Here is an 11,775-nt window from a genome sequence, read left to right as displayed (position 1 = left end):
TTCCGCGGAAATAAAAACTCGCGAAACTCTTCCGACCCGGCCAAGCGCGAAAAATTAGTCACGCGAAAATATCCACTTTTACAGTATCTGATTGTGCCCATTTATTATTCTCAACTTGAACATGGCATGGAATTGTACGCTACAGATATTAGAAATGATCAGTAAATGGTACCACCACAGAAAAGTCCCAAAACAAAACAAAGAGTCTAACACCTGTCAGCTGCGTGAGAAGATTGAGCCATAGCCGTTTAATTGTGAGATTTCATATTGTACATGCACAACTGCTCTCAGACAAATTCAGATCTTCCTTTATGAGTACATGTTCATTATCTCAATAAACAAGAAAACAATCCTTGTTTCCATTTCGGTCTTAAAGTTGTTGCATGATTACCTATTATAGTAGAGTTCTACATAGCCATGGCCAATCTGTTAGAGGATGTTACGTTATATCATTGGAATGGCATGGTTGTTAACATGTACATTGTCTTCTATGCATTAGTATGCATTACTGGTTGTTCTTCCCCATTTTTCTCCTCAGCTGCATGCACAAGTCACTGTCCCTGGGTCTTGTGTCAGAACAGAGTGCCACGGTTCTCCATCATCCCACGGAATTTTCTCCTGCACCTCACATTCATGTCCCTTAGTGGGCCTTTCTCCTGAAGGAGCAGCCTGAATGAAAGAAACAGGAGTAGAATATACAACATGTAGTAATAAATGTGGTGTTTTCACATGAAGAAAAAGGCTTGAACACTACTGCTGTCATAGCCTATGGTAATCATGCATCTTGAACGATGAATGCTCTGTTCTACATTCTGGAATATTACCTTCAAGTAGACTCTGTCAAGGACAAGGCAATTGATTAGAGACCAATGCACACGACAAAATCTGCCCAACAGAGGGCTACTTATCGAGAAGCTCTATGTACAACTATGTTACGCATATCCAAATCATAATTGGCCTAAATTTTATCTGGGACGATATTTCCCTTGATGATTATTGAGATAAACCGTTTCTTGGCATTGAAAAAGATTATATAGTCAAAAAGTCTGAATTTCCTGACTTTCTTTCATTACTTGGGATATCTCTGTTAGTCTCTCCCTAATCACTTGTCGCTGCTTCTTCTAATTGCTCATACAGTCGACTCCCGTTATAAGGAAGTCCTCTGGAATGGCAGTTTTCTTTCATTATATCAAACTTTTGTTATAACCAAACAAATAATCAATTAAAAAACATAGAGCTGATGATGTTGGAGCCTGAATTCTTACTACACTGTAACCCTATTCTAACTGGGCTATTTGAGACCAAGTTTTTACTTGGGGGGGGGGGGTCAATTTGACCCCCCTTAAGATCTCGGCCGCCGATCGCGCGATCGCCACAAAATTTTGCCTGAAGATAGAGCCGGATGTCAACTACAAAATTACATGGTCATACAAAAGAAAAATATTGGCTTTCTATTAAATTTCTAGTAAATTATTACGCAAATTTATGCATTAAATCATATTTTCATCTATAATTCCATTAAAATGACTGAAGGATTCCTAAATCTTTGTGTCAGAGTTCCTGAAGACACATCGAACAATTTTCTTGTAAAACAATAGCGAAATCAAAATCAATTTCATTTGATTTTATTGTTTTGTTAATTTCTTATGTATTTTATTGTTTTTTCGACCTTTTGTTTTCTATTGTTTTTTTGCCAAAATTTGTTGCAGGCACTTTTTCAAGCTTATCTACATTAGAATTGATTAATTTCAATGATTTAAGGTTGAAATAATCTAATTCATATCAATTTAACAAAAAAACACAATTGGCATTGGATTTACACACGATATCATGAATTTGAGCCGTTTTGGGGTTGACATGCATATGCAAAACATTACGTAACTTCAGAACAGTACGTCGCAAATTTGGTCTCAAAATATGCAGAAGACTTCAATGAAAAAAGTCATGAAATGCCACTGCAAAATCTTTGCGCATTGCGGAATCGTGGAAAAGGGTTAACGGGAGTGCACTGTATACACTCATCAATTCCAGAGCATGAGTTTTCTGTTCCATGACCTTCGTGCTTTGTGAATGAGGAACATATTGTGTAAAAACTCTTTGCCACCACAAGCAATCATCCAGCCATAAAAATCCAACTGCAACTTGCTGGAAGAGAAATCTGAACCAATTTGTAAACCTCTCAGATGAAGACTTCCTTTTTTATCTCTACATTACCACACGAAATGCCAGGATAGCTGTTAATCATTTGTGACCCTGCATCACAAAACCAACAAAGAGTCGCCAGACATGGATTTTTAGTTAAGGGCAGATTCTGAAAGAGCAGACTCTAAATTTTAATATGATCAATGATGTATAACTCAATTCAAATGGACTTTCCTAACCTATCTAAATAATGGAAAGAAAGCACACACTCTCGAAAAGTGTGAACTGAAAAAAGAGGCTTTAAAGTACACTAGGGTCTATTCACGCGCTTAATCTTTACAAGCCGTGCTAGCTGCGCGATGAAATACATGAATGCTGTTGTTCCCATTATGTATAATCCATACCTATCACTGCCTAGCACAACCTTATCTAAATGTGAATTGAATCATTATCATGGACTATGTACCATTCAGCATGGCCCCATCTCTTTTGGCCAAAATAATGAATGCATCACTAATACTTAGCTTACACTGAACCAACTCTGAATAAAATGAGAGCTTTACATGTAATTGTGTCACTACAAGTGCAAACTTTTTTTTTTTTTTTGGGGGGGGGGGGGGGGGGGGTATGCAGTAGCCTGCCTGACTAGCATGATAAAATTGCACACGATTGGATGTGGGATGCAGCGCTTACATGCTTGCCAACATGTATGGGGGCCCCATATATGCAGTTTTTGCCCTCAGCATGGCTTGATGACGTCATTGGAACCTCGTCCATAACAAACTGCATCTCTAGAATCATAAATGGTGCATGGTAGTGAAAGCAATATACAATCATTTCGTAGCATACAGCAATGCAACTTGAAAATATCCCATCACAGCTTTGCTGCACAAAAGGATTCTATGTTGCACAGTTCAAAGCAAACTAGCTGAAACAATATCACAATATATCAGTAGTGTAGCAATCTTAGAAGTGGTAAGCTGCATACCTTCTGTGAGTCTGGCCTTGCCCCCAGTGGGTTGACAGAGTACAGTGGAGCAGCCCACGCAGAGGACTACCGTCTGTGCGTGACTGAACACTGTTGTGATCTTGTAGCAGCCTTCATGGAGAAATAAAAAAGAACTCAGACTGTAAAACATGATATTTTCGCGGCATGAAATTTTCGCGAATTGGAGCCAACAGCCTTTTTCACGGTATGAAATTTTCGCGAAGTGCCTTTGGCATTCAGTTCTATTGTGTAGACAAGAACTTTTTTTAATTTCACAAATCTTGGCTCTTGCAAAATTCTTGAAATTAGAATGCTCACTAACATTCCTCATTTTACAGTATTATGACATGTGCAACCTTTACAAATATCACATAACATCACAGATCTAGCGATATTATTTTCCTAACAGCAATTCCTCCCCGCAATTTAGTTATAGGCATTCCTCTCCCACATGGTGTAACATTATCTCAAGTACATAAGCGTAATTTGCTAAAGAAAAATGAATAAAGAAACAATGTAATTCATACTTGTCAATTTACAGTGATAATTTGCAGATTTTCCTTTATGAATCTATATTTAATAACAACAATTGTGTATAAGACATATATACTCGGGTGACCCACACCTCATCATAGTTAATGTTTATATGCATATTTGAATCACATTTCGTCACTGAAATTCTATGAAATCCCACTCACATACAGGAAAAATGCTGAAGATTCCAATAGAACCACAAGTTCATTGATAGATACTGGAAATTTGCAGCCATCATCCTCAAATGTGAACAATGCGGAATAGTTGTGCGCTATGGAAGGGGCCCGCAACTTGTCACCCACGCTCCCTTAGACAAAAGAACGTAAAAGGCGTGTGCGGGTGACCGTGATGCTCCCATAGACATACACGTAAAAGATGCGTGTGGGTAACCGTAATGATACTTACAACACGTACATATTCCTAATATAAATTTCAGATTTTTGCGTAAAACTGTTCGGTTTTCACCACAGTTTGCTTGGTTGTGGTAGCCCTGCCAAGTTTCAAGCGTACTGAACACAGTCCCAGGCATAAATTATTGTTCAGTGCGCTTGTAACAATTTTAAACAGGTTGACGGTATTCGGGCCCCTGACGAGATGCGGGCACCTCACTATACAAGGTGTTTGCGGCAACTCCACCTTAGTATCCCAACATACACACCTCCCAGGACAAAAGATAAATATGATTTCAGCAAATACTAGTAAAGCAATTTCAGGATTTCTTCTGAAGATCTCACTCACCTGGGCACTTGACATCCATAAAGTAGGAGTTAGGGCTCTGCACAAGACGCTTCTTCTTGTGCCGCCTCTTCTCCGTCTCAAGGCTCGGGTGTAGCAAATCTCGTGCGAGCTAGAAAGAGAAGTAAATTTGAACGCCATGAGGTAGCTAAAATTTTCCATCAACACTAGAGCCTCATGTTTTATCTAGCTAGTTTATGCTCACTATCAACAAGGTGGATCTGAAAAAAACTTTGTCACAGAAAGAATTTTTAACTGCACTGAATCAACAAATTAATGCATGTTTGCAAAAAAAATGACATAGTACTTACTGGCATTTTCCTCTTTTTTTCTGCACTTCTAGTAGAAAACTCTAATTCAAGTTTGATTGTAGAAGAAATCCTTCTCTCCTTGTGTAACAGAGCACAACGGTATCATTGCACCTCCTTGCTGATGAGCAGATAACTGCTTTACACTGAACTGTGTTAGTTTTATTTATGCTTCCACATGAAGGGATTGCACCATAACTGGAAATCTCATTTCCAATCTTTACAAAGTACGTAATGACAAACAATATTGTCAAAACATGGTGCAATGTTATTGCCCTCACATGTTGTTGTTCGATATATAAACAAACATTCACAAACATTGTATCTCAAAACACTAGGTCCTACGTCTGAAATATCAAAAGGGTTCACATGTGTTACTGTTAGTATGATCAACCGATGTTTACATTATCTGATAATCTAGAGACAGGTCTGAACATGACATTTAGCCAGATATTAATATGTGGCAGTTCCTTGTCTTTCATCAGAATATCTGGAATACATCATCTACCCTCCCCATTACATCCAATATGTCTGCTGCCCTGATTCACTTAATGATCCCCCCTTTTTTTCTCTGTGTGCATGTGTGTGTGTATGTGTGTGTGTGTGTTTGTGTATGTTGAAAGTTTGAGATAGATTTACAAGTATGTATGAATTACAATTACATTAGTAGGTCAAAGATCATCTTCAGGCAGCAAATTGTTTCTCGAGTTCTGTCATAAAGATCTGCCATCTGGTTTGGTTTTGAAAGCGTGGGAAGTTGTGCAGTAGCAGATGCATGCATTTTTTTTTTTTTGTGAGCATTCTAAGCACTTTTTACAGTGTTGGATAAATTGTAAGGGGGATAGTAGGTAGATATTGCATGCGTTTTTTGTTGTTTTTTTTTTTTGGGGGGGGGGGGGAGTTAGGGCATTTAAAACCCCCCTTGAGCACTTGTCTTTTTGTTGTTGTTGTTTTTTTGCTTGCCAGCTGATTTGGGGAGCTGAGAAAAGTGGCAGCCAAAAATGTGAAGACTGTTTTTGTTTTTTGTTCGTCTTTTATTTGTAGTTTTTTGCTTTTTGCTAGTCAGCTGATTTTGGTAGATACGAGGCAGAGAAAAACATGGATTTTTTTTTCTTGCCATAAGACATGACCCATTGTCATTGGTTCAAACTGAAACCCCCACCCCCTTTGCAAAAAGCTTGATCCGCCCCTGTTGTGAGCATTCTAAGCACTTTTTACAGTCTGCAAGTGTTGGATAAACTGTAAGGGGGATAGTAGGCCGATATTGTACAAAGTGTACACTGTAGATCAATTACGAGGTGTGAGGACCAATGAAGGGTGGGAAATGTAACAACGAAAGAAGAATGTTGTGTGCTGAGTGTAAAAGAAAAACAGTTTACATAATCCCAGTGTTGACTTCATTAGCAGTCATTCTGTTCGACAGAGAGATCCGTCTGTCTGGAGAAGTCTCTTATTTATTTATTCATTTTTTTTATTTATTTATTTATTTTTGACGTTATCGCTCTCCTCAATGAGGGGATTCAGTTAAGCCAGATGCAGTATCTGCGGAATATATCCTTGAGACGACCAGATACAGACAGATCTTCGGTCAATCATTATCATTGTATGTTCTTCTTCTTCTTCTCTATAAGTACAGGCCACCGTCGGGTGTATTTTCGTACTGTTGTGCTGTGCAGGCATATGTACAGTGTCTGGATTAAGAAAAATCTACATGGAATGTACTATGTGCGGCTAAAAAACAGGCATCCGTGTCTTAACGGAGCTGGGTCTTGAGTACCTCTCTCTTAAAGCTTGACAGAGAGGTACAGGATCATGTCCCCTTATGATCCTCACACCTCATTGATCTAGAAATCCTATTACATAGAATGGTTCTATTTGTACAATGCAATATCGGTCTACTATTCCCCTTACATTTTAGACAAATTTAGAATGATCTGCATCTGAGTTGAGCTGAAGTATAGCCAATTTATATTCATAATGAGATTGGAGCTCGGGTTCGTCCGCGTCCGACAATCGATCCGCACTGCACTCAGACACAACACTGCACATTGTGATTAGTAAAAGTGAATAGCAACACCAAATCAAATGCTACCAATATTCAGATATTTGACAGATTGAGAGAAGCCATGAGGCGCAACTATATCCTAAAAAGCCATTACATACATTGTTATTACCATGGCCTGCGATTAAAAAAAAAGCAAAGCCTGTGACGGTACGAATCGACAGAGTTTCTCTTATTAGAACTCAAGGTTGAACAATCCAATTTCGTCTTCATTCTATCTCGTCCCGTTGCGACATAATTGCGAAACGCGTGGTGGTGTATGACACGCACGCGAAGCACGCAACACCCGCGAACGACGAAGGAGCATCGAACGCGTTTATCTACACAAGACATGACATGCGTTAAAATACGCAGTTTTACTGTAATCTAACTGCAAAAAACAACACAGAGTGTTGCATAGACATTTTATCCAACTTTTAAACCAATTTTTGATACAGATTGATAGATCTATTGCATAGAAATGTGTTACAATTTGTCCATCACTCACTGGCATGTTGTTTTCGCTGTGCGATCACATAGGAAAGAGGCCGTGGAAAGGGTGCACTTCCGCAAGTTGACCTTTCACAGCCACCTCGTGTCGCCAAAGGGCGGTTTTCCCGCCGAAGCTGGCGGGAAGCATTTGTATAATACTGTAGTATATTACATAGGACGATAGTTTTCACCAATGCGCTCTGTGAAGAAGAAGAAGATTTGTAAGATTTCATTGACTCTATCGACCCCCTCTCGGGGGTATGAGAGTACAAAAATATTTACAATATATACATGTAATATGAATACAGAAATGTATAAGGGACAATGTATACATGTACATACGAAAATAACAGATATAAATAAACATGTATGCAAATCAAGGGGTAATTCGTGTAAAGGACGTTTAACTACTCTGCCACTACGTGCACACACATTCACATCTACTTTACTTTCTACAAAACTACTGTCTTTCTTCTTTGGTTTTGATGAAAAGTGAAACATAATTGTTCTGATAAATTTGGCTAGTTTGGTTTTTTTTTTTCAAACGGCAAGCATTAGCTGAATTGAATAGTTTGGCCATAATAATGTAACGCACTTGGTCTACTGGCGGTCAAACTGCTACGTAAATACAATAGTCTCTCTTTGCGAAAAAAGGGACCAACAAAAATATAATGAAATTCATCCCCTGTAGAAGCAAAGGAACATTATTATCCTGCGTACAATGCAATTCATATGCCAGGCTTGCATCAAACCTGCCCTTATTAACAGGTATATAATCCATTAGATCGACATCAGGGCCCCGTCTTAAATAAAGCCTTCAAATCAATCACAAGTCCCAAAATCAATCGCAACTTGCATTGCAGCTCTCAAAAAACTTGTGATTGATTTCTATCACAAGTCTTTATAAGACAGGCCCCTGAATTTACTTAAAGTAATATATATATATTACGCAGGACCTGTAAATACTTCTCAAGCATCAAATGAAACATTAAATAATTTTTACAAATTCTATTTGACCATGTGGCTGATCTCCACTCTTGAATAAACATAATTATCACAAAGTCTAACTTTTGAAGTGTGTGAAACTATGCAGCACTAAATCCACCCCTTGTGCTAACCAACACATTCCCCAGCCCTGCATAATCAAGAGTATTTGCAATAAATAATGACCATTGTGATTTTGACGGAGAGTATAATGACCCCTTGTAATGCAGAAGAAATTTCAAAATTGTACATGTTAATGTTTAGTTTATTTTCCCTTATAAATAATCTTAACCAGAATCCAATCATTTGACATTTAATATGGTTCAAAATTCCCCCACGTCCAGTTTCACCATAAACCATACAATAAGGAGTACATTTGTTCACAAGCAAAACTGTTCTTAAGAATTTTCTATAGAAAAATTCAATTTGGTCTATGCACTCATAACCCCAAACTTCACAACCATATAGTGTAAAACAGGTAAAACAAGATGATCAAATAAATGGCACTGTGTGTCCACAGAGAGCTGTAGGCTTTTTAGCCTTTATAGCCAACATTATATAGACAGAGCTTTTCTAGCATGTGTGACTTGCTTAAATTGTCATTTTGAAACTACCTTTACTAAAAGGTACACAAAGTCATCTACATCCTCAAATATAAGGCCCTATGTTGGAAGATTCATAGGTCGATCCTCTGAGCTGCAGCATATTATGTTAATTGTAGTCCCAGCCTCCGACCAGTAAGGCAGTATCATGCAAAAAACATGAGATGTAGCGCATATGGGATTTCATACCAAAATTTTTAAGGATAATTTGCTTTCTAATTTCGTTTTGCATGTATACCAATCACCATCCCGTTACCACTTCACAGCATTGAATAATTTTTCCTCCACATGCAGTGTTAACTGGCAGCTATCTAGAAACCATTGTCCGTGGGATATAAGGGCCTATAATCGTGATGTACCATTAAGCCCCAATAATCAGTGTTGTCTTGTAAAACCTTATAAACATGCAGTGGCGTATCTAGGGAAAACGGCGCCCGGGGCAAGCGCGAAAATTGCGCCCCTAATTTCTGAAAAAGTGTTCAACCCCAACCCCATCCCGGTAGGGACTTAAAAAAAGTCTACATGATATGCCTTTTCAAGGACTTAAAAGGGGTCTTTTGAGGGTGATTTAAATGTAATAAATTTAGATAAATTTTGGCGAGCGAGCGCAGCGAGCGAGCCGAAAATTTGTGTATATTTCCGCGTCATCATCACGTTTTGTTGTGATCTTTTTTGTGTGTGATAAATTTTGGCGAGCGAGCCGAAAATTTTTGTATTTAAGCTTACAAAACATGGAATTCTTGTCTTTTTTTTGCTTATTAAATCTTACAATTCTAATCAAGAAAATTAATGGTGACGGCCTTATAGATAACGATTTGTACCAACAAACTGAGGACTTGAAAAAATACTCCAAATTAGTACGCACGAGTGAGCCGAAATTTGTATATTTCCGCGCCATCATCACGTTTTGTTCTTATCTCTTTTTTTTTTTTGGAGAAATTTTAGCGAGCGAGCCGAAAATTTCTGTATTTCAGCTTACAAAACATGGAATTCTTGTCATTTTTTGCTTATTAAATCTTACAATTCTAATCAAGATATAGTGAAGGCCTTATAGATAACGATTTATACCAACAAACTGAGGACTTGAAAAAATACTCCAAATTAGTACGCACGAGTGAGCCGAAATTTGTATACATGTATATTCCGCGCCATCATCACGTTTTGTTCTTATCTCTTTTTTGGGGGAGAAATTTTAGCGAGCGAGCGCAGCGAGCGAGCTGAAAATTTCTGTATTTCAGCTTACAAAACATGGAATTGGTGTCATTTTTTGCTCATTAAATTTTACAATTCTAATAAAGATATAGTGACGGCCTTATAGATGAGGATGATTTAAATGTAATGAATTTAGGTAGATCTTTGGCGAGCGAGCGCAGCTGGCGAGCCGAAAATTTTTGTATATTTCGGCGTCATCATCACGTTTTGTTCTAATCTATTTTTGTGTTATAAATTTTGGCGAGCGAGCGCAGCGAGCGAGCCGAAAATTTGTGTATATTTCCGCGTCATCATCACGTTTTGTTGTGATCTTTTTTGTGTGTGATAAATTTTGGCGAGCGAGCGCAGCGAGCGAGCCGAAAATTTTTGTATTTAAGCTTACCTAAAACATGGAATTCTTGTCATTTTTTGCTTATTAAATCTTACAATTCTAATCAAGAAAATTAATGGTGACGGCCTTATAGATAACGATCTATACCAACAAACTGAGGACTTGAAAAAAAATACTCTAAATTAGTACGCGCGAGTGAGCCGAAATTTGTATATTAATTCCGCGTCATCATTATAAGTTTTGTTCTTATCTTGTTTGATTTGGTTTTTTTGCGCCCCACACCCCCGTATGTTCGACACCTTTGGCGCCCTCGTTTGATCCAATGGGCGATCGCTTCAGAACGAACGAAACATTTTTCGCACGGTATACATGTACTTCATTTCGATCACTTCTGTTTCTTTTTTACTATACAATGTATGATTACTAAAGGTCCTCAATTATTGTACAGTCTTTTCATTTCACTATGTTCTATTTACCTTGTTCTCTGTTATCAAAAGAAGTGAAACATATGTTATGTCGGAAAATGAAATAAACTTTGAATTGAATTGAATTGAATTTGTAGAAGCCAAAAAAAAAAAAATAAAAAAAAAAAATAAAAAAATAAAATTGCAGCCGCCATGCTCCGTGTAACATTTTGCCTTCTAACGATGGCATGTGTGAACACAATATACATTGTCATTTTGTCCGCGTCATCATCACGTTTTGTTCTTATTTTCTTTTTTCTCTTTATATGAATTTTGGCGAGCGAGCGCAACGAGCGAGTCAAAATTTTAGCTTACAAAACATGGAATTCCTGTGTGAACACAATAAACATTGTCATTTTTTGTTTTCATCTTGTTTGATTTGGTTTTCTCCCCCCCCCCCACCCCCATTCTCCCTCCTTCCCGGTCCGGGCGAGTTTTTGTTTTTCTTCTTCTTCTTCTTCTTCTTCTTCTTCTTCTTTTTTTCCCCTTCTTTTTTTTCTTTTTCTTCTTCGTTTTTTTTCTTTTTCTTTTTTTTTCGTTTTCGGCGCCCCCAAAGAGTGGCGCCCGGGGCACGTGCCCCCCTTGCCCCGCCCCCCCCCCCCCTAGATACGCCACTGTAAACATGGCCTATGTATTGCAGTTGAGTAGGCCTATATACCATACAAGATGTTCTCAATCCGCAAATTTCAAGGTTTTTTTACCTACTATAAACAGAGAAAGAGGAAAAATTGAGGTCAATTTAAAGGACAAGTCCACCTTAAATTCATATACATTAGGATTGGGAGAATGCAGCAATATTAGTAAAACACATCAGTGAAAGTTAGAGGAAAATCGGACAATCCGTTCAAAAGTTATGAATATTTTAAGTATCTGCGCAGTCACTCCTGGATGAGAAGACTACCACAGTGTATGATGTCACATGCGTACAACTATATAAGGAAA

The 11,775-nt window shown here is 38.0% G+C and overlaps 1 protein-coding gene across 1 annotated transcript; it reads right to left on the bottom strand.

The window, feature by feature from the left end:
• Positions 1-221: 221 nt before the first annotated feature.
• LOC139714353 (small ribosomal subunit protein eS27-like) lies at positions 222-7,279 on the bottom strand. Its single transcript, XM_071626062.1, has 4 exons — positions 7,257-7,279; positions 4,403-4,511; positions 3,131-3,241; positions 222-669 (listed from the first exon to the last, which is right to left on the bottom strand). Exons 1-4 carry the CDS (start codon positions 7,260-7,262, stop codon positions 641-643), a joined length of 255 nt encoding a protein of 84 aa, XP_071482163.1. The 5' UTR covers positions 7,263-7,279; the 3' UTR covers positions 222-640.
• Positions 7,280-11,775: the final 4,496 nt, after the last annotated feature.

Source organism: Diadema antillarum, unplaced genomic scaffold (genome assembly GCF_040938485.1).
Source record: "Diadema antillarum isolate AM-2024a unplaced genomic scaffold, OU_Dant_1.0 seq00002247_RagTag, whole genome shotgun sequence".
NCBI lineage: Eukaryota > Metazoa > Echinodermata > Echinoidea > Diadematoida > Diadematidae > Diadema > Diadema antillarum.
This window is presented reverse-complemented; position numbering and strand designations above follow the sequence as displayed.

What these genes read in the sequence shown, in the direction of transcription:
- LOC139714353 (XM_071626062.1), bottom strand. An exon ending in TATGGATGTCAAGTGCCCAG is followed by an intron (nt 3,242 to 4,402) that starts GTGAGTGAGATC and finishes TTCTCCATGAAG; the next exon opens with GCTGCTACAAGATCACAACA. An exon ending in CAAGGCCAGACTCACAGAAG is followed by an intron (nt 670 to 3,130) that starts GTATGCAGCTTA and finishes TCTTTCATTCAG; the next exon opens with GCTGCTCCTTCAGGAGAAAG.